Source organism: Microtus oregoni, unplaced genomic scaffold (assembly GCF_018167655.1).
Source record: "Microtus oregoni isolate MIOR12 unplaced genomic scaffold, Mior012 000055F_ref0000237, whole genome shotgun sequence".
Lineage (NCBI taxonomy): Eukaryota > Metazoa > Chordata > Mammalia > Rodentia > Cricetidae > Microtus > Microtus oregoni.
In genome coordinates, this window is record NW_024543831.1 from 13988433 (window position 1) to 14006962 (window position 18530).

At 50.5% G+C, this 18530-nt stretch overlaps 2 protein-coding genes and 1 long non-coding RNA gene across 8 annotated transcripts; 1 reads left to right on the plus strand and 2 right to left on the minus strand.

The window, feature by feature from the left end:
• Positions 1-383: 383 nt before the first annotated feature.
• On the minus strand, positions 384-6489 carry Neil1 (nei like DNA glycosylase 1). 5 transcript variants are annotated; one of them, XM_041638731.1, is made up of 11 exons: positions 6353-6489; positions 6114-6253; positions 4658-5113; positions 2904-3023; positions 2742-2814; positions 2447-2546; positions 1968-2095; positions 1552-1579; positions 1342-1403; positions 1017-1179; positions 384-870 (listed from the first exon to the last, which is right to left on the minus strand). In XM_041638731.1, exons 3-11 carry the CDS (start codon positions 5089-5091, stop codon positions 797-799), a joined length of 1182 nt encoding a protein of 393 aa, XP_041494665.1. In that variant the 5' UTR covers positions 5092-5113; positions 6114-6253; positions 6353-6489; the 3' UTR covers positions 384-796. The 5 variants fall into 5 exon arrangements, with proteins under 5 accessions (XP_041494665.1, XP_041494666.1, XP_041494663.1 ...); XM_041638732.1 differs by lacking the exons at positions 6114-6253; positions 6353-6489 and adding an exon at positions 5542-5574; XM_041638729.1 differs by lacking the exons at positions 6114-6253; positions 6353-6489 and adding an exon at positions 5343-5436.
• On the plus strand, positions 6271-14306 carry LOC121438402. The gene is made up of 3 exons (XR_005973092.1): positions 6271-6353; positions 11366-11485; positions 14039-14306. It is a non-coding gene; the product is annotated as an uncharacterized LOC121438402 (long non-coding RNA).
• Commd4 (COMM domain containing 4) lies at positions 11299-14536 on the minus strand. 2 transcript variants are annotated; one of them, XM_041638736.1, is made up of 8 exons: positions 14462-14536; positions 13294-13365; positions 13005-13070; positions 12776-12815; positions 12423-12542; positions 12190-12270; positions 11698-11874; positions 11299-11567 (listed from the first exon to the last, which is right to left on the minus strand). In XM_041638736.1, exons 1-8 carry the CDS (start codon positions 14462-14464, stop codon positions 11527-11529), a joined length of 600 nt encoding a protein of 199 aa, XP_041494670.1. In that variant the 5' UTR covers positions 14465-14536; the 3' UTR covers positions 11299-11526. The 2 variants fall into 2 exon arrangements, with proteins under 2 accessions (XP_041494670.1, XP_041494668.1); XM_041638734.1 differs by having other exon boundaries at positions 12190-12288.
• Between the last annotated feature and the right edge of the window lie 3994 nt (positions 14537-18530).

Sequence of the window (18530 nt, forward strand, 5' to 3'; positions counted from 1 at the left end):
TCCTGTATCCACAGCAAAGGTGCTAAGATTGCCCCTACACACATCCCCACATCTTCCCACCCCACCACCCTCAGCTGGGAGGAAGGCTTTCGGCAAGTGTTGGCCATAGGCTCCGAAGAATCCTGGACTGCCTGAGTCCAGGTCTGCAGAGGGCTGGCCCTGCAGAGGCAGACTGTCCTCTTGAGTAAGTCTTGAGTAGGTGAGGAAGGTGGAAGGCAGAATTACATTTATAATTAGGTGGAGCCATGCAGCATGCCTTTCCAACCTGGCCTCATGCAGCCAACCCAAGAAGTTCAAATTTACTAGTCTGGTAATGTTTTCATGTGGGCTTTCAAATAATGTGTGATATTTACAATCATCACAAACCAGGCGGGGTGGTGTCATACACCTTTAATCCCAGTACTTGGGAGGCAGATGCAGGCCAATCCTGAGTTCAAGGCCAGCCTGGTCTACAGATTAAGTTCCAGGACAGCCAGGGCTACATAGAGAAACCCTTGAAAAGACAATAGAAAAATCAGTTAGCAGGGTCAGGTGGCTCACACCTGTAATCCCAGCAGTTATGGTATGGAAATGAAGGCTTGAAGATCGGTCAGGAGTTCATTGTCATCCTCGGGTACATCCCAGCTCAAGGCCAGCCTAAGATATATGAGACCCTGCTTCAAAAAACAGCTGCACAGGAAAAGTCAGATGGCCTAGGGCACACAGCCCTACAAATACTGCTTCTGGGGGATCAGACAAACCCTTAGATCCACAGCAAGGCAGCAGGGAAAGGAGTGCCAAGCAAGGAGACCTCCCTCTATGAGGCTGAAGTTTTCCCAGCCTCCTGGGATCGGGTATCGGCCTTACTCTTCTTCGGAGGTCTGCGGCGACCTGTGGTGAGAGCAGGCAAGGCAGTGACCATGTGTCCTGTACTAGGCCTTCCTCCCTCCACCACCCTGTGCTACCTCCCATCCGCCCTGAAGAGCCACTCCCAGGGGTCCCTTCCCAGCTCCAGGAGGATGTTTAAAAAGGTCCACCTGTGGCTGCTAGTCGCCCCCTTCTCTTTCCTTTCTTGGGGGCTGTAGCGGTTTCCTGGTTTTGTTGGAGGCTGGTCCCTTCAGACTGTTGAGCTATACTCTTAGGGGTGTGTTTCCTGTCCCTCCGAGTCCTGGAAATGGTCTTGCTCGAAAGTGGAAGGTCCTGGATAAGGAAGGTGGTGCTTACTAGGTTTCCCTCCTAGCAGTTTACAGGTTCACTAGGACCCACCACTGACATCCCCACCATGCACTGACACACCCTTGAGAGGGGGGGGAGACCGCTGGCCAGGAGTAAGCACAAAAGAGGCAGGGCCGGCTCTCCTACCTCTTTTCTGACCTCGGCCCCCAGCTGTGTCTCCTTTGACTTCTTTTTCCGGGATCTGCCCCCTGCAGGACATTGCTCTGGAGTTAGAGAGCATCCCTCTCTAGACTCCAACTGCTGGGTGACTCCAAGGCTGGAGAGGGATGGAGGATGGGGTGCAAAGCCAGCCCTTGGTCTTCCAGCTCTTTATCTCTTTCATTAAGAACTGCTTACCTTTGGGTGCCAAGGGTCCAGGATCACCCTAAAATGGAATGAGAATAATTCTGGAATCAACCTGGTCTGGTGAAGGGACAGTTTTCCTTGGAGTGGCAAGGACATATCCTTTCAGATCAGTACAGTTCCCTGTCTAGGAAGCCTTTGAGTCCCTCCAACCGTGTGTGTGTGTGTGTGTGTGTGTGTGTGTACATATGTGAGCACACATGCGCACACACAAACAGCTGCTTTCAGCTGTTCTACTGGCTTGAACCCTGGGGCTCCAAGGAGAAGAGGATCACATTGGAGAACTATACATTCAGGAATGATGTTATCTTTGGCAGACTTCCACCTGGCTAGACCTCTGCCTCCTATCTTGTTGCCCCACCAGCTTCCCTAGGGTCTCCATGTGCTTATGGGAGCAGTAGGGCTCAAACCTTGAACCAGATGGTACGGCCGTGCCGGTCTCGCAGGGAACTCATGCCTGGCACGCCATAGCACTGCAGCCAGGCTCGAAAGGCAGCAAAATCCTCCTCTCCACGCTCTGGCCCATAGCCTTTGCCCCCTGAGGGACAGAAGAACCAGTCAGGTGAGGGAGCATTGTGGAGTGGGAGGAACAAAGGTTCACCATGGCTCAGAGCTCAGCTAAAGAAGCTGATGGACCGAGTCAGGGCCACACTGTCTTCTCCCACTGTGACTGGGCTGGCACCCTCCCACTCTGGCTCCTGGCCCCTCTCCATCAGCAAGGATGAATCCTTGTCCTTCCTACTGCATGGGAAGCTGGGAGGAAGTGGGAACTTGCCAAGAGACCTGGTCTGTTTAGCAAACTCCCATTGTCTAGGGTCAAGAGGTTAGCTGCCCAGTATCTCAGAGCTAAAGCAGAGAGCACTGGCCATCTTGGCTTCCCAGGCCTCACCCAGCTGAACCACTTCCTTGGGTACCAAGTGACACAGTTCCAGCAGGTCTGGGTTCTGCAGTTTGGCCTTGATCTTCTGGCTCAGAGTCAGCTCTGGGCTCTGAAGGGGGAATGGGTAGAACCAAGGTGTTAACACATCCCACCTCACGCTGAAAACAGTGGACTTGCCCTCTGAACTCAGCAAGACCTCTGATGTGGTTCACACCCCCTCCTCACCCTCCACACACTTAGTGAGCTGAGGTAGAGACACCTGGCTCTACCCTTGCCACACAAACCCACACACATTCTTACACACCGTCCTCACCGGCCGGGACTGTTGCAGGGCCTCTAGAACTGTGCGGGCCTTCTCAAAAGGGGGGATCTTCAGCCTGGAACAGTGGGGAGGGCCCAGGCTAAGTAGTGGATAGGATCACCCATGCCCCACCCCAGCCATTGTTCCCACAGCCTGCCTGCTGACCGGTACAAGATCTCTGCCCTCAGATAGTTGCCAATGCCATTGAAGAATCTCTGGTCCAACAAAGCCTCACAAATGGGCCGGTCAAAGGCTTTGTTTGATAGGTTCCGAAGTACGTTGTCCCTGGGGGAGGGGGGGCAAGCCGGATGCATGAGACCCATCCCACACCTCAGGATAGGGATAAAGGGCAGCGGGAAGGGGGGGGGGGGAGCAATTCCTGAATGCAAGGAGGAACGGTCTCAGTACTGTCTGGTTTCAGTACTATTGGGACAGCTGGAGCCTCAGTTTTCCTATTTGCTACATGGGAATAACATGGGATTGTTTATTATTATTATTATTATTTTGGTTTTTGGAGATGGTTTCGCTGTAGCTTTGGAGCCTGTCCTGGAACTAGCTCTTATAGACCAGGCTGGCCTCGCACTCACAGAGATCCACCTGCCTCTGCCTCCTGAGTGCTGGGATTAAAAGCGTGCACCATCACTGCCCAGCGGGATTGTTTATTATTAAAGAATCAAAAATGTTCAGCTAGGCATGGTAGTTCACACCTGAAGTTCCAATACTTGGAGGGGCTGAGACAGAAGGACAGAGGCAAGTCTGGGGCCTGCCTTACTGACATAGCTAATCCCAGGCCAGGCAGGGCTCTGTGATAAGACCCTGTACCCCTGTACACACACACACCTTGGTGAGGCAATAACCCCACTGCTATGAGTATGTATCAAATGCCAGGCCGTCCTGGGATAGGGTGAAATCCTGTCTCAACTTGCCCCTACTCCCTCAAAGTATGAAGACTGGCTGGGTGGTGGGCATGAGTGTGATGAGACATTCTAAGAAAAAAAAAAATGTAGCTGCTTCTGTGTGGTTCTAACCCCCCTCCCACCCAAGGCACCCAGCTGGAGGACCATGGAAACAGCTTTGAAGTCAGTCAAGAGATAAACTAGAACCTCCTGGCAAACAGTCCATAGCCCTCACCTCCCAAGGAAAGACAGACAATGACAACCGAGAGCTATGGATAGTGGCTTTCCTGAGTCAAGTGCTTCTGTGACAGAGATGTGACCAAGTCTAGGGCTCGACAGAGGCACAATCTGTTCCCAAGAAGGAAAATGAGAATGTGCCAGGTCCACCCCAGACCTGCAGAGACACTTTCATTTCCTGCCAAGACTCTCCTGGAGTTTACATAGTTGACTTCACCTCCACCAGCCAGATCTCAGTTCAAAGATCACTTCCCGTGAGTGGCCGTTCCTGACATGCTCCCCACACTTGGCTAAAGGTCTGTGAATTTATTTTGTGGTGTCCTGGCCCCATGCCTTATCTGCGTATCAGTGCCATGGACAAAGGGACACATTTACCCTGCCCACTGCTGTACCCTACAGGGTCTGTTTTGGAGTAAAGACTCTTATTGCCTGTTTAGAGGAAAGTCTGAAAACGGACAATCAGAAGAGGCCCCAGGCAGACTGTGAGGACCACCAAAACCTGACTAACAGTCACTAGACCACCCTCTCCCCACTGTGCAGGTCGTTTCTTAGGGTGCTTTGAAAGCCCTCCACCTTCCTTGATGGCCTGGGGCCACCGGGAAGCAAGGTGGGATGCTGGGCCCCAGTCCAACTCTAATGCTGTCTCTGTGTCCTCAGACCTTTGGCTGTCCTTCCTTTGGCCTGCCCTGACACCATCTCAATCCATAGACAGGAGACTGAGGCTCATTCGGGGCTAGGATTTGTCTCTCGGGGGCCTGGATGGTATTCTAGAATACATAGTCCTACCTGAACCGTTCATACTCCAGCAAGACACAGGGTCCACGGCCTGGCTGCCATTCACCCTCAGGATCCCAGTGGCCAAAACGGCGGATGTCCACGAAACAGAGGGCAAGCCGGGGGGCAGGTGGGGCCGTGTAAAAGCGTAGATGGGCATGGGGCGGCAGTGCATCTGCAGGTGCCAGCTGGAAGGATCCAGACATACCGAAGCGGAAGACAAGGGACAGCGGCTTCTGAGGGGGCTGGGCACCAGGCAGGGGGCTCAAAGTCAGGCGCAGCTCCTTGCCTCGGGCTACGGCTGAGATGTGGTAGGCACTGCTCTCAAAGGGCACCTCAGGGTTGCGGCTGACAGAGGACTTCTCCACACACCCGCCAAATACCAGCCCCTTACATGTCTCATTTACAAAGCAGCTGGCGAGGTGCAGCTCTGGGCCCTCCGGCATTCTGAAGGCGGAATGGCGGCCCCTGTAGTGGGAAGAGGGCAACAGGTTGTGCCAGAAGATTATCTTGTTGAGTAGGAATTGTCACCAAGGTTTTACAGAGGGGGAGGCAGAGAGGCACATGGCCATCTAGGATAGGCAGGAAAATGCTGACCTAGTTGCATTCTCTGTTTCCCATCCAAAGTGCTAGCAAAGCCAGGGGACCAGGAAGCTAAAGCTGGAAGGCAGGATGGCAGGATGGCTGTCTTGCTCACCAATGCTTTCCTTGCATGGGCTTCCACACCCGCTTTTAGAATACAGTTCAGATCCTTGCTGAAGCCTGTTACCTTGTGTCCTCCGTGCTCACCCACCCACCTGTCCCTCCCACTACACACAGTAGAACAGTGGAGGGAGGCTTGCTTTCTCCCCATCCACATCCTGACTTCAGAGCTCCCAGAGTTCAGTGGTTCTCACCATCTGTTCAGCTGGCTCTATCTGCTCGACCACAGCTTAGACTGGCTCTGAGTTTCTCTAGCATCCACGGAGGTGGAAACTCAACTGTGTGTTGGGCCAGCAGCAGCAGACCTAGCCTGCTGTCACCACAAATACAGGGCGGAGAGGCTCCCTCCCAGCTGCCCTCTAGTCTGGGCAGGGAGCAGAACTAGGAGGGAATGCCTCATTTGTGCACAGCCCTATTCTTACACCAGGTGTGGGGTGGGGTAGCTGTAGTGGGGGGTGCAAGAAAGAACCGCGGTCTGGTTCTTTGCCCTCACGCCCTCTTTGCTACTTGCAAAGAGGAGAACTTGCTACTTGCTATTTGAGGAGAAGGTACGTGTCGAGAGGACAGGCGGTTTATCCAGGGCAAAAAAAAAAGTTCGGTTAGGGGAAAACCTTTAGGGTCCTAGTTTTCCGAGGAGGCGGAGTTCTCTATGGGACTCCCTCCCCACCCCAACAAAATCTTGGGTTTCCTGCCTTCCCAGGCTCCCAGGTAATTTAGATCTTCAGTTCCACCGAGGACCCGTATCGCCCGCATCCAAGCTGGATACCTGTGCTGGTTGTGTTTCAAAAGTAGGCTGCTGCTACTAAGGGGTTAATTGCAGCGGCTTGCCGAACCTTAGAGCACGCTGGGAGAGGACGTAGCGGCCCTGGTTTCTTCTGGGAAGTGTAGTTCCTCGGGCAGGCTGCGCTGAAGGGAATGGAGTTCTTTAGTTACGGAGATCTCAGGGTGGTAGGCAAGCTTTGTGGCAGTCGCAAGGCCCAGAGGTGGCAAAAGAATTCGTCTTACGGTGAGCGCGGTCAGAACTGGTGCCCGGAGTCGCAAGTGTCTGCAGTTGAAGTTACCAGTTAGTCTGGCCAGGGTTGACACCCGCAGCCGGAAACAGCACTGACTGTGTAGAACCACCTGCAAGCTGTGTGCAAGACACACACAGGTGCACGATAAACTCCCTGGGGACCCGAGATGACCGTAATTGTCAGTGCAGTCAGGCTTAACATATAAACAACATTATCACTATCTGCGGAGCAGGAAGTGCTTCCGGCAATAACAGGCTTTTAAATTGAATCCGCGGTTCTGTAGGGGAGGGGCTCTGTGACAGCCTTAGGTAAAGTCGGGATTTAGACCCAAAGGTTCGCTTCGTCTGACTGTCACAACCTCAGACGTACAAAGTGTAGACAAGATACTTTTTTTGACAAACACAAGGGATCAATGCAAAGTGCAGGAACAGAACCTGAGGAAGTCCTGTGTGTAGCTGCGGCAGGGAGTGGGCTAGGTTGAGCACAAGAGAAGAGAGAAGTACTATTCGGCCTGGGCCTCAAAAAGCCTGGGTCCTGCCTCGAAAAACAAAAGCAAAAAGCCTGGGTCCTGCCTCGAAAAACAAAAGCAAAAAGCCCTGGGAAGTGGAAGCAGAAGGATTAAAAAGTGTAACGGAGAAAGAAAGCCTCTGCAGGGTGTTTTGCATTTACCCGGCGCTGACCAACAACCATGATTGCCCTTCCGTTTATTTACTTCTCAATTTTTTTTTTGTTTTTATTTTTAGGTGAGGAAGGCTAAAGAAGGGTCTTGCTATGTATTTCTGATTGGCCTGGAACTCAAACTGGCCTCCAATTTACTCCAATCCTCCTTCCTCAACCTCCCCAGTAAGAACTGGGGTTCTAGGTGTGAGCTACTGTGGTGGTTTGAATGAGGATGGCCCCCATAGGCTCATGTTTTTGAATACCTGGGTCCCACGTGCAGGAACTGTTTGGGAAGAATTAGGAAGTGTGGCCTTGTAGAAGGTGTATCAATGGGGGCGGGTTTTGAGGTTTCAAAAGCCCACACCATTTTTGTCTGTCTCTGTCTCCCTCTCCACCCCCCTCTGCTCTCTGCCTCCTGCTTGTGTCTTAACATGTAAGCTCTCAGCTACTGTTCAGTGCCATGCCTGCCTTCCAGAGGTCATGCTCCTGGCCATGATGGCCACGTACTCACCCTCTGAAACTTTAAGCCCCAACAAACTCTTCTATAAGTTGCCTTCCTTTGTAGCACGATTAATAAAAACCCAGAAACAGATATTGGGGTTCAACCTGAAGATCAGAAAAGCAAAGCAGCCAGCTACTGGCTCTTACTTCTACCTCAGGCTGAAATGACTATCCTGCCTCCATGAATCCTCAGAATAAGACTGAGCTGAGAGCTGTTTCTTCCTGTTTTGCATTCCTAGCGCTGGGATTAAAGGTGTGCACCACTACTGCCAGCTTCTTTGGGGAACTAGTGTAGCTGCTGGGATTAAAGGTGTGTGTGACCACTGCCTGGTCTGTAAGACTGCCCAGTGGAACTGTTGTACTCTCTGATCTTCAGGTAAGCTTTATTTACTAAAATACAAATGAAATATCATGACATTTTTTGGTCATGGTGTTTTGTCGCAGCAACAGGAAAGTAAGACATCCATTATGCCTGGTTTCAGTATGCGCTTTTAAAAAGATTTATTTTGTTTTTATTTTAAGTATGTAAGTGTTTATCTACATGTATGTATGTGCTTCATGTGCCTGTCTGGTTGCACTCTGAGGTGAGAAGAAGGCATTGGATCCCTGTAACTAGAATTATAGATGGTTTTGTTCCACCATAGGGTGCGGGGAACTGAAAGCGGATCCTCTGAAAGAGCACCAAGTGCCCTCCATCTTTCTAACCATCAAGTATGAGGGGGTTTCGCATTTTGTTTTGTTTTGTGTTTTTGAGACAGGGTCTCACTAGATAGCCCTAGCTGACCTGAAACTTGCTGTGTAGACCAGGATGGCCTCAAACTCAGAGATCCACCTGTCCCTGCTGGAATTAAAGATGCTGCCACACCTGGCTGAGTGTGACAAATACATAATTATGGACCCTAGATTCCAATTACCGAGGAGGAGTCACCCCAAGAGACCATCTCTTACACCACAGCTGATGTAAAAGCATGAGGATTTTATTAATTCTGTCATGACAGGGTCTTTCAGCATTCGAGAGGCTAGAAAGACCCCGAATGGCTGATACAAGCTATTTTTAAAGGAAAAAAACACAGAAGCAAGGGGGGTGTCTGGGGGTTGTTTATTAACTATTTTAATTGGCTTATTCAAAAGGTCTATTATCAATAATTGCCTGGAGAGCCGTTGCCAGATCAGATGAGGTAAGGGGAAACATCTGAGAGTCACTTTGCCCCTTTCCCAGGGACTTAGTCAACACCTAAAGGTTATCTTGCCCCTATTCAGGGAGATGGAAAGTTCCCAACATCTCAGTCCGTGCATGTGTAGCTGTTCCATTCTTGGTTCCCAGGGGGAGGGAGGAACACTACTGCTGAGAGGCCTCAAACATGGCTTCAGAATTGTCTTAAATTCTGCTCCTCACACTCAGGAGATTAGACCCATATATATATATGATATATATATCATTACAGAGAAGAAACCACCGTGCTAGCTATCTGTGGATACACAGATTATTATAACATGTGGCATAAAAAAAAACAAACAAAAATGCATTGGGGGGGGAAACATGTGGCATATATACTGGGCTGGAAAGATAGCTCAGTTGTTAAAGCACTTATTCTTCAGATACTCTGCCAATCATAGTGGTCTTGGTCACCTTTCTCTTGCAGTGACAAAAGGCCAAGACTGTGACCAAGCTTGGTTCTCAGCACCCACATCTGACAGCTCACAACTGTAGCTCCAAGGGGATCCGAAACCTTTGGTCTCATCAGGCAATTGTACTCGCGTGTGAGAACATGAACTAGTGAGCGCACGTGTGTACATACACCTGGGCACACGCACAAGTTATAAAGATGAATCTTAAGAAACAGCACGAGGGTTATAAGCAGAGTAGAATGTTATTCACTGCCCGCCACAGGCAGCAGCATAGATAACCTTGAGGACATCATGCCAAGTGGTAGATCGGTCCAGAAGGACCCTGAGATTCCATTTACATGGGGCATCTAAATTAACCAAACATACAAAGGGACAGTAGGATGGCTGCAGAAGGGAGGAAGTTGATGGTAAGAATAAAGTTTCCCTTGTCCAAGATGAACAAGTGCAGCATGGGATCTGTAGGTAGCACTGTTGTGCAGCAGAACTTTGATGGGATGGCTCCCATGTTGTATTCTTTTTGTTAATTATGTTGTTGTTGTGACGTGTATACGATGGGGGGCATTTGTGTTCCACAGTGCATATGTGGAGGTCAGAGGTCAACTTGCAGGAGTCAGTTCTCTCCTGCCGGTTGCAGCAGCCCTCTCTCATTTATGCCGCTGTACCCCAGCCTAGCTATCACCAGGGCTTCTGGGCAATTCTCCTGTCTCCGCCCCTTGTCTTGACTTAAGAGTGCTGAGATTGTAAATGCTTGCTACTGCATCCTGCTCTTTTACATGGGTTTCCAGAATCAAAAGCATGTACCTTGACCCCTGAGCCATCTATGTTAACTGCCCTTATCACAGCATAGGGAATATATTTTACCTTCTACTCCCAGATTTGCCTGTGCTGTTATACTCCCTAGCTCATTCCTCTTGAAAGCCAAAATGTTCTCTTGTGAGACAAGCTACTTTGTTTATGCAGTTCCTACCTGGGGGCAGCTGGGTGTAAGACTGATTATTTCCTCAGCATCATGCAAATATCCACTTTCACATCAACATTTAAAAAAAGTTTTTAAAGATAGGGCCTCACTATATATATAGCCCTGGCTTTCCTAGAACTGGCTGTGCAGACCAGTCTGGCTTTGAGCTCACAGAGACTCACCTGCCTCTGCTTCAGGAGTGCGGGATTAAAGGCATTGACTGGATTAATGGTATTGACTACCATGCTCATCTTAGCTTGCTTTGTTTTCCAAGACAGGGTTTCTCTGTGTCGCCCTGGCTGTCCTGGAACTTGCTTTGTAGACCAGGCTGACCTTGAACTTATAAAGATCCCCCTGCCTCTGCCTCCTGAGTGCTAGGATTAAAAATGTACACCACCACCACTCAGTTTCCAGGTCCATCTTTTACAAACCGCCTTTCACTCTGTGGGTGGGGGCTCACACTGAGCGGTGGGGTACACTGTCAGTGTGTCTTCAGTGTGTCTGAAGGTTAGGGACAGTTTTCTGGAGTCATCCTTCCTTCCCCATGTAGGCCACCTACTCACTGTACCCTCACAAGGGCCCTTCTAGATACATGGACAGAGGGGTGGCTTCAGACATGGTGTATGCGCATTCGTGTATGTGTGTGTGTGTGTGTGTGTGCATGTGTGCGTGTGTATACATATGTGTGTGTGTGTGTGTGAACATTGAGTTTGCAGCACCCTACCTCTTGCTAAGGAGGAGTTCAGGCTTGGAGTCTTCTCATCCTAGCAACCACAGCAAGGAGATTCTCTTTCTTTTCTCTGCCCCAGGCACCAGCCCCACTGTCACTCACTTGTTGGGAGCCTGAAGACAAGGGCAGAAGGGGCAGAGCCAAAAGCCTCACAAGTCAGAGTTTGTACCCCAACTTGCCTAGCTGTAGACATGCTGTTCACTCTGGTCCTTGGTCCCAGGGTTGAGGAAATAAGTGATGGGCAGGGTAGGACGTAAGAGCTTGCCCGACACGCATGAAGCCCTGGGTTTGTTCCCAATGCCACATAAACCAGGTGTGGCGGTGCATGGCTGTAATCTCAAGAAGTAGAGGCAGAAGGATTACAAGTTTAAGATCGACCTCAACTAGATACCAAGGTGGAGTCCAACTTGGCCTCAGGACTTCTTTCGAAAACAACAGAAGCAAGCAAGCCCCATACGCGTTTCTGTATACAAGTTTATTCTTTTTTTCCTGTAAAAAATGGTCAATAAGTATTTTTTTTTTCAAAGGAAAGAAGGGAATTCTATGGAAGATCCCCAGGAGTCCCATGGAGAAAGCCAGCAGCCAGAGGGCCAAGAGAACAGAGCCACCTTTGGAAGTGACGTGTGGAGGGGAGCGACTCAGTGCAGGTAGGGCAGCTCCACAGAGGCCGGGAACACCCACACCCTTCTCAGCTCAAAGCCGCCATCAGGGTCTGGGCTTGCTTCAGTTCTGCAGGGAAAGGGGGTCCACGGGGGGTGACAAGGAACAGAAGCTAGTCTAAGGCCAGCTTGGCCTTTATAGCCAGTTCTAAGTCAGCCAGACCCAGGTGGGTCCCCACCCCCTGTAGGTCCAGTCTCACCTGCCAGGAGAACCTGGAATTTGTCTGCCGAGAGGGACATGGAAACAGGTTGGGCTAGGGCACCCGGTGCAGGCACAACCTCTAGCTGCAGGTGCACCATGGGCTCCTCGACAGAACGCAGCAGGCTGGAGCTCAGGGTGTAGTCCACCCGCCAGCTCACATTGGCCAGCTTGTTCACTGCAGGCAAGAAGTCAGGCAGCTGTCAATCAGGCAAGCCAGGAAGACACCCACCTCACTCCCCGATGGGGCTCATTTCACAACCCTTCAACCCAGGCCTGTAGGACAGACAAGTACTTGAGTATCAACCATGGGCCTCAGAGAAAAGAAACTCAAGCCATAGTCGTGAGATCCTTCGCCAGTTCTAAACCCTTCAACTGCTCTGGGTGCACCAGTGGTTCAGGCTTCCCCTGGAGCCAAGGCGTTTGGCTTGTGTTTGTACCTTCAAGAGTACAGCCCAGCCCCGCCCACCCCACCAGCTGTTTTCCTACTCACCGCGCAAGCTGCAGGCCCGAAGGTGCTCCTGTAGGGGGCTCTGCTTCTCTTCATAACAGCGGCACAGGCTGGTGGCGTGCTCTGCAGGTAGACGGAGCTCTGTTGAGGTGGCAGGTGGAGCCTGGCATCGGGCTTAGAGGGTGGGTCTCAGGATCCAGGGCCCATGAAGCCTCAGTGTATCCTCCGGGAAGCCCTCCCCACAGGTTTCCCACCTGCCTGTCCACCCTGCATACCTCTGGGCAGCCCCAGCTGCTGTAGCTCACTGGACAAGGAATCGCTGTCCACACTGTGCTTGGCTGCACTCGAGAGGATGAAACTCAGCACCGCGACTGTGGCCTTTACATCTCCAGACTCTACAGTTGGGCACACAGGTTGGGCAGGGGATGGCACAGTGACCCCGACCACCCCCGTGCCCTGTTATCTTCAGCTTTGGACCCCAAGTTTCTTGAACCCTGGGCAATACTACTGGACCAGCACAAGCTGGGAGAGGATGGGGACAGGACTAGCAATATGGTTCTTCCCTTCCTGTCCTCCTCTGAAGCAGGAGGGTCAAGGAAGGTTGTGGTTCCCGGAACGGGGTACTCACCAAACTTGGCATCAGCAGTAAGCTTCAGGATCTTCTCATACTGTGGGGAAAGGAGGTCCTCAGGGGGTGCTAGAGCCCTGTCTCCAGCCCCTTGCCCCTAGCCCAGATCCTTCGGTAAGGAATGTTCTGGGAAGGAAGGGGATGTCCAAGGGGGCTGAGAGGCTTCAGAACAGACTTCTATGGGGCTCATAAGGTTATCGGTCAATGGAGTGTTGGGTCCTGTACTCACATCAATGCCCTGCCCCAGAAGCTCCTTTAGCACCTGGCTACACAGCAGCCGCAGCTTCACAGAGGACTGCAAAGGATGACCCTGTTTCAGACAGACTGACCCACCCACCTTACCCCTCATTTCTGGAGGATTGACTGAAGAAGAACGTGACCACAGTCACAGTCACATAGCATGGCGGTTCCACGAGGGAGACTCGGTTCCCCCCACTCCCAACTCCCCCCACCCCAGGCTCCCAGTCTCAAGCTCCTCCCTCCTCCCCCCCAACCCCAAGTAAACTGGTGCACTCAACAATCTTGGCCAGTGTGCTGATCTCTGCCAGGACCCAGTCAGGACAGTCCAGATCGCCACAGAACCGGAATCTCTGTAAGAGGGTAAGGTGGGAAGTCAGGCTGCAGAAAGGGCTGAGGTGTGCCCAGGATCCATGTTCAGGATGCGCACTCTCTGGCCACTTGTTCTCCTTATCACCAGACTGTCTTGGGTGCTGCGCTCTCCCTGCCCGCATGCCACCTGACCTTGTTCTGACTTTTACTCTATCTGCTCAACAAGCATCAACAGGTGGCAGGCCCACCATGCTCCAGCCCAACAGCTTGCTCGATGCTACCTGATTCTAGGTTTTTGGGGCCTTGTTGTTGGCAGTGCTGGGGCTCAAAATCAGAGCCTCGGGTATGTCTACCACTGAGTTACAGCACCAGATCCTACTTCCCATAATTTCCTCTTTATTACAAGGCACTGTGGGCGGTTGGAGGGAATTCTAGTTTGATAAATGGTAATCCAAGTCCCATCAAGATTTGATCTTTGCTTATCTTGCCCCATCTTCACGAAGCTCTAGCGAGACAAGATGTGCACTCTCCCAGGGGCCTAGCTCTTCCAGAGGCTGTACAACTGTTCTGTCTTAGGACACCCTTCTGTTGCCGCTGCTTCCCGAAAGGATTACACAAACGACCCTTCACTGAGAGGGCTCAAAAAGTCTCCGTGGTTGGAGAAAGAACTATGCCTGCCAATCCCTGCTTCTGCCTTGCCCTCTCCTTTTGCAGCTGAAATCGCGGTGCCTGTGCTGGCTGGACGCTCAACGTGAATCTGCCGAATGAATGGATGTATGAGTCAGGAAGCTCATCCAATCAAAAACCACTTCCTGGCTCTGGAAAGCGGAGAGGTTTCCTAACGGTGTGGACCGATCCTAAGCATATTCTCGTCTTGATCACCCGACATCTGGGGAAGTGGGCTCCCGCGGGAGGTCCTCGTAGGACCGTGGTGAGTGCGTGAGAATCCGGGTGGGTCCTTCCAGGCCCAGGGATGAACGCGGTCCCCTACCCATGCTGTGATGCGTGGCTGAGCCTGCGGACTCGGCCGCCCCGCCGCACCCAGAGGCGCCAGTGAAGAGTCTCTCCCTACTCTCCTAGAGCCACCAAGCCTCTTCTCACCCGAAACTCATCTTCACATCTCTACTAATCCCTCACCATGGTGCCAAGAGACCGACTCCTTTCAGGGATTCTTCCGGCTCAACACAGGTCAGCTGACTAGGCGGTCACGTGACACCGACTGGTAAAGGCTTAGAGGGCGGAACGTTAAGGCGAAAACCGACTATGGAGACTACTGAGAGTACGTACGCGTGTACCTCCTGATCCCTCCCAGAACAACCAGCCTGCCCGCGTTTCACCGGAATTATCAAGGCAGGAAGAAAGGGGTGGGAAAATTTTCATTAGGTTGGAGTCAGGATCCCACAAGCCAGGCTATTTCAGGTGGGTTCCGTGATTTCCTCTGTGAACAATACATAAAGCGAAGGAGCATGGGATAATGTTTTTTTTTTGTTTTTTTTTTTTATTAAAAAAAAATCTTACGGAATGCCCAGGGAGTGAGGGCTCGCACCGGTAGTGCCAAACCTTGAGAGACTGTGAGGCAAGAGGATCAGAGGTTCAAGCAAGCCTGGACTACAGAGTGAGAACTTGTTTCCCCAATCTTAAAACTTCCCAGATGGCTTAGAGAAGCACCCAAGTTCGATCCCGGCACCTGCGAATAAAGGCTTCCGTGAGAACCGACGCACAGAAATTGTCCTCGACCTCCACATACGTACCGTGGCACAAATATGCCCACACATACATCACACACATACAAAAATAAATTAATAAAATTTTAACGTAAAGGGAGGGAAACCTAAGTCCAGGTTATGGAGAAAGTCCCAGTCGATGAACTGTATGCAGGACAAGCCTGAGGACCCAAACAAGTTCAGGTAGCACCCATGTAAAACGCTGGACTGCGGGGTGGGTATGTGTGGATAGAGACAGGTGGATCCCCAGAGCTCACCAGCCCCTTAGCCTGACTAATCTGTGCGCTCCTAGTGCAGAAAAACTTGGGTGGGGGCGGGAAGTGGAGCTCGAAGACTCTGGCAAAAGATGCCGACCTCTGACCCCCACGTATACACTGGTGCAGTCTCACATAACCCCAAAAACAACAAAAAGGCCCCCCAAACCCCACATATACAGAAACAAAAATATTAATGAAAATGAATAAGACTCTATTAAAATATGATGCACATACAGGAAATTATACATAAGCATTAAGCCAAGAGAATCTACATTTACTCCACTCTCCCTCATAATCACATGACCAGTACCCAAATAAGGGAAGGGAACGTTACAGTACCATTCTCCTTATCTCCAAGTGTGGCTGTGCATTTGACTCACTTCTGTGAATGCTCTTGGGTGCTTAGCTCAGAGGGCCAAAGCATTTTAGCTACCCAGGAAAGATTCCCTGCAGGTTTCCTAGCACCGGACATTAGTTTTAATTTAAAAATGCATATTATTTATCTTATTTATGTGGGTGCGTATTTGCCTCTGTGTGTGTATGTGCCCCATGTGCAGAGGCCTGAAGATGACTTTAGATCCCCTGGAAGTGGAGTTACAGCCACCTGATGTAGTTGCTGAGAACCAAAGTTGGTCCTCTGGAAAAGCAACAGGTGCTTTTCACTTTAACCCTTGAGCCATCTCTCCAGCCCCTGTATGGTAATTTACATCCCAATGAGTAGCAAAGCTGCTGTTTACCTTTCTGGTGTTATTAGGATATCAGGAGGTAGGGTGAGCCAATTCATAAGGGAGGAGTCAGTCCTCATGGCCTGAAACCCCTGGAACATCCTCAAGAACTACAGATTTATCATTTGACCAGTAGGTTCTTACCTCCTACATCCCATAGGGGGTGGAAGAGCCATTTGATGGATTTTCTGGGTCCCTGGATAAAGATCGTTCCCAGTGGAGGTCTTTGTTTAGGATGCTTGGGGCCATTGGGCATTAGGCTGGAATTACTTGGGCGTGGGAGGGGTGCTCACACTGAAGGGAGGGAAATAACCTCAGCTGGGTGCTGAGCTCTCCCTTCCTGCCCTTTGTTCCCATGCAGCACCTTTATGGATGACTGCAGGCCTGATGATCAAGCATTGGGCTGATAGAAATGGACAAGGTAAGGAGCATGTGCCCCTAATGCTATCAGTGCCAGGCAGGGCAGGCCGGGCAGGCAGGCAGACAAGTTAGCACTTATGGCTATATTATCACCCTTGCTTTGTCCCTGAGGCTTCTGGGAGTGAGTCCCCCAAGCACTGCTATGCTATTTGTTCAGATGGGAATATTTAACCTGGCTTAGAAAAGCAATCTGGTGTGCACACCTAGAATCCCACCTCTTAGATGCTAGAAGGGGGAGGATGGGCAGAATGCCCAAGAGTTGAAGGCCAGCCTGGACTGCATGAGACCCTGTCTGAAACAAGGGGAACTCTGTTGGCCGTGACTATGTAGCAGGTATTGAGAAACTGCTCTTACACTGGTTCACGGGGCCCCCAGAGGACTAAAGGGGATGAAGCCTCCCCTCTTTGACTTCATTTTGGTTCTGTCTCCTTTAGGCATCTTACTGCCAGCATTTCCAGGGTCTCCTTCCAGGCCTTTAGAGGACGCCTGATGTTACCAGGATTTTAGGATAATAGACTGAACCTTGGGAGCCCCAACAAGGTAGGCTTAGCCATCGCTGTTCAGTACACCAACATGTTCTTTGGGGTCTTCTCTAGACCAAGGTTTGGAAGAAGGTTCTTAGCTGTCCCTTCCTCAGGATCACTCTGCCCGTGCCTACTCACCTGGGTGATCAGGCTGGGTCTCTGCACTACCATGGTGTCCCTTGTGACTGTGGGCCTTACACAGTCCTTCCATCTCTGCAGCTTGGTGACTTAGGGCCAGTGTGGAGGGAGTGACTGAGGCCTTGCCCAGGGAGAGGCATTATCAAGAGCTTTAGGGCAGAATGGGTGACTCCCTCAGACTGACTTAGCCTAGGGTCCCATGGTAACCAAAGGTTCTGTCCCCCTGCTTGTCATATGCTCATGTCTTTCTGCCTGGTTGCCACCAGATGGCAGAAAGAGGCTGAGGTACTGCCGAGCCTGTTCCCTGTGTGTCTGCTCGACAAGGTTGATTGTACTTCCTGACTACTCAAGTAATATTATCTCCCTTCTCAGGCCTTCAATGGGGTTGAAGATTAGATAGTCTTAGTTACCTTCCTCTTATGATTTAGCCAAGCCAGTTTCTGATGCAAGACTTAGACTCTTTAGAATAGTGTTTATTAAAAAACATTATCATGTGTTCCTTGCTTAATATTGTTTATATTGGTTGTAATTTATACTTGATATCTGTTCCTATTGTATATAGTTTTGTGTTGGGTTTGGAATGCTCTTATTTAGACAAAAGGGGGAGATGACTCAATCTGTGAGAGACTAAGCCCCCTGCAGCTGGCAAGGCTAGATTCATTCTTAGAGACCCCCTGAGCCCTCCATCCAGGGACCCATGTGAATCCACACTTGACCTACAACTTTGGCAACCAATGTGGGGCTTGAAGAACAACAGTGGATTTGGACTCTTTAAGGACTGGAGGAAAGTTTGCTCTCAGGGTAAGAGAACTCCAGCATTGGTAGGATTATGGGGAATTTAAATTCACCATCTCAGGAGCAACAAAAGGCACAGTTGCTAAATGCTTGTCAAAAGAAAAAGCGGTAACTGCGCAGTTTTTGCAAATATTAAAGATAGGAATGGAATGGCTCCTGAGACAGAGAATAAATGAAGGAAAAGGGCCCTCTCAGTAGAGAAAAGGAAAGACAGGAGATAAAGAAGGAAATCTTTTCAAAAGAGAAGAGGAAAGGAAAGGAAATAAAAGACAAGAAAAGTTATTGATGGAAAAGGAAAAATGTTTAATAAAGGATTTTCCCAGTAAGAAAGGGTAAAATACTGAATCAAGGCCTAAAAATTAAAAGGTCTCATAAATGAAAATTAGGAAAGAAAAAAAAGACATTTCCCAGGAAAAGTAGAGGATGAAAGAAGACTCAGATGTAAGAAATTCAGGACAGCTGAAACTCAGAGCTCCCCCTGCCGGTCAGTCTGTGAGGTGGCAGAGAGCAAGGGCATCTGAGCCACAGACTGAGGGCAAGCGGTCTCATTGCTGCACCCTGGAGAAGCACAGCAGGCCCAGGATTTAGAAGTTTCTTGTTGTCTGTTTGCTAAGCTTTGGTTT

Coding starts and splice junctions, on each gene's coding strand:
- Commd4 (XM_041638734.1), bottom strand. Junction 13,071..13,293: donor TCAGCACACTGGCCAAGATT/GTTGAGTGCACC, acceptor CATCCTTTGCAG/TCCTCTGTGAAGCTGCGGCT. Junction 12,289..12,422: donor GCAGCTGGGGCTGCCCAGAG/GTATGCAGGGTG, acceptor CCACCTCAACAG/AGCTCCGTCTACCTGCAGAG.
- Neil1 (XM_041638729.1), bottom strand. Junction 2,096..2,446: donor CAAGGAAGTGGTTCAGCTGG/GTGAGGCCTGGG, acceptor TCTGTCCCTCAG/GGGGCAAAGGCTATGGGCCA. Junction 1,404..1,551: donor TGGACCCTTGGCACCCAAAG/GTAAGCAGTTCT, acceptor AATGTCCTGCAG/GGGGCAGATCCCGGAAAAAG.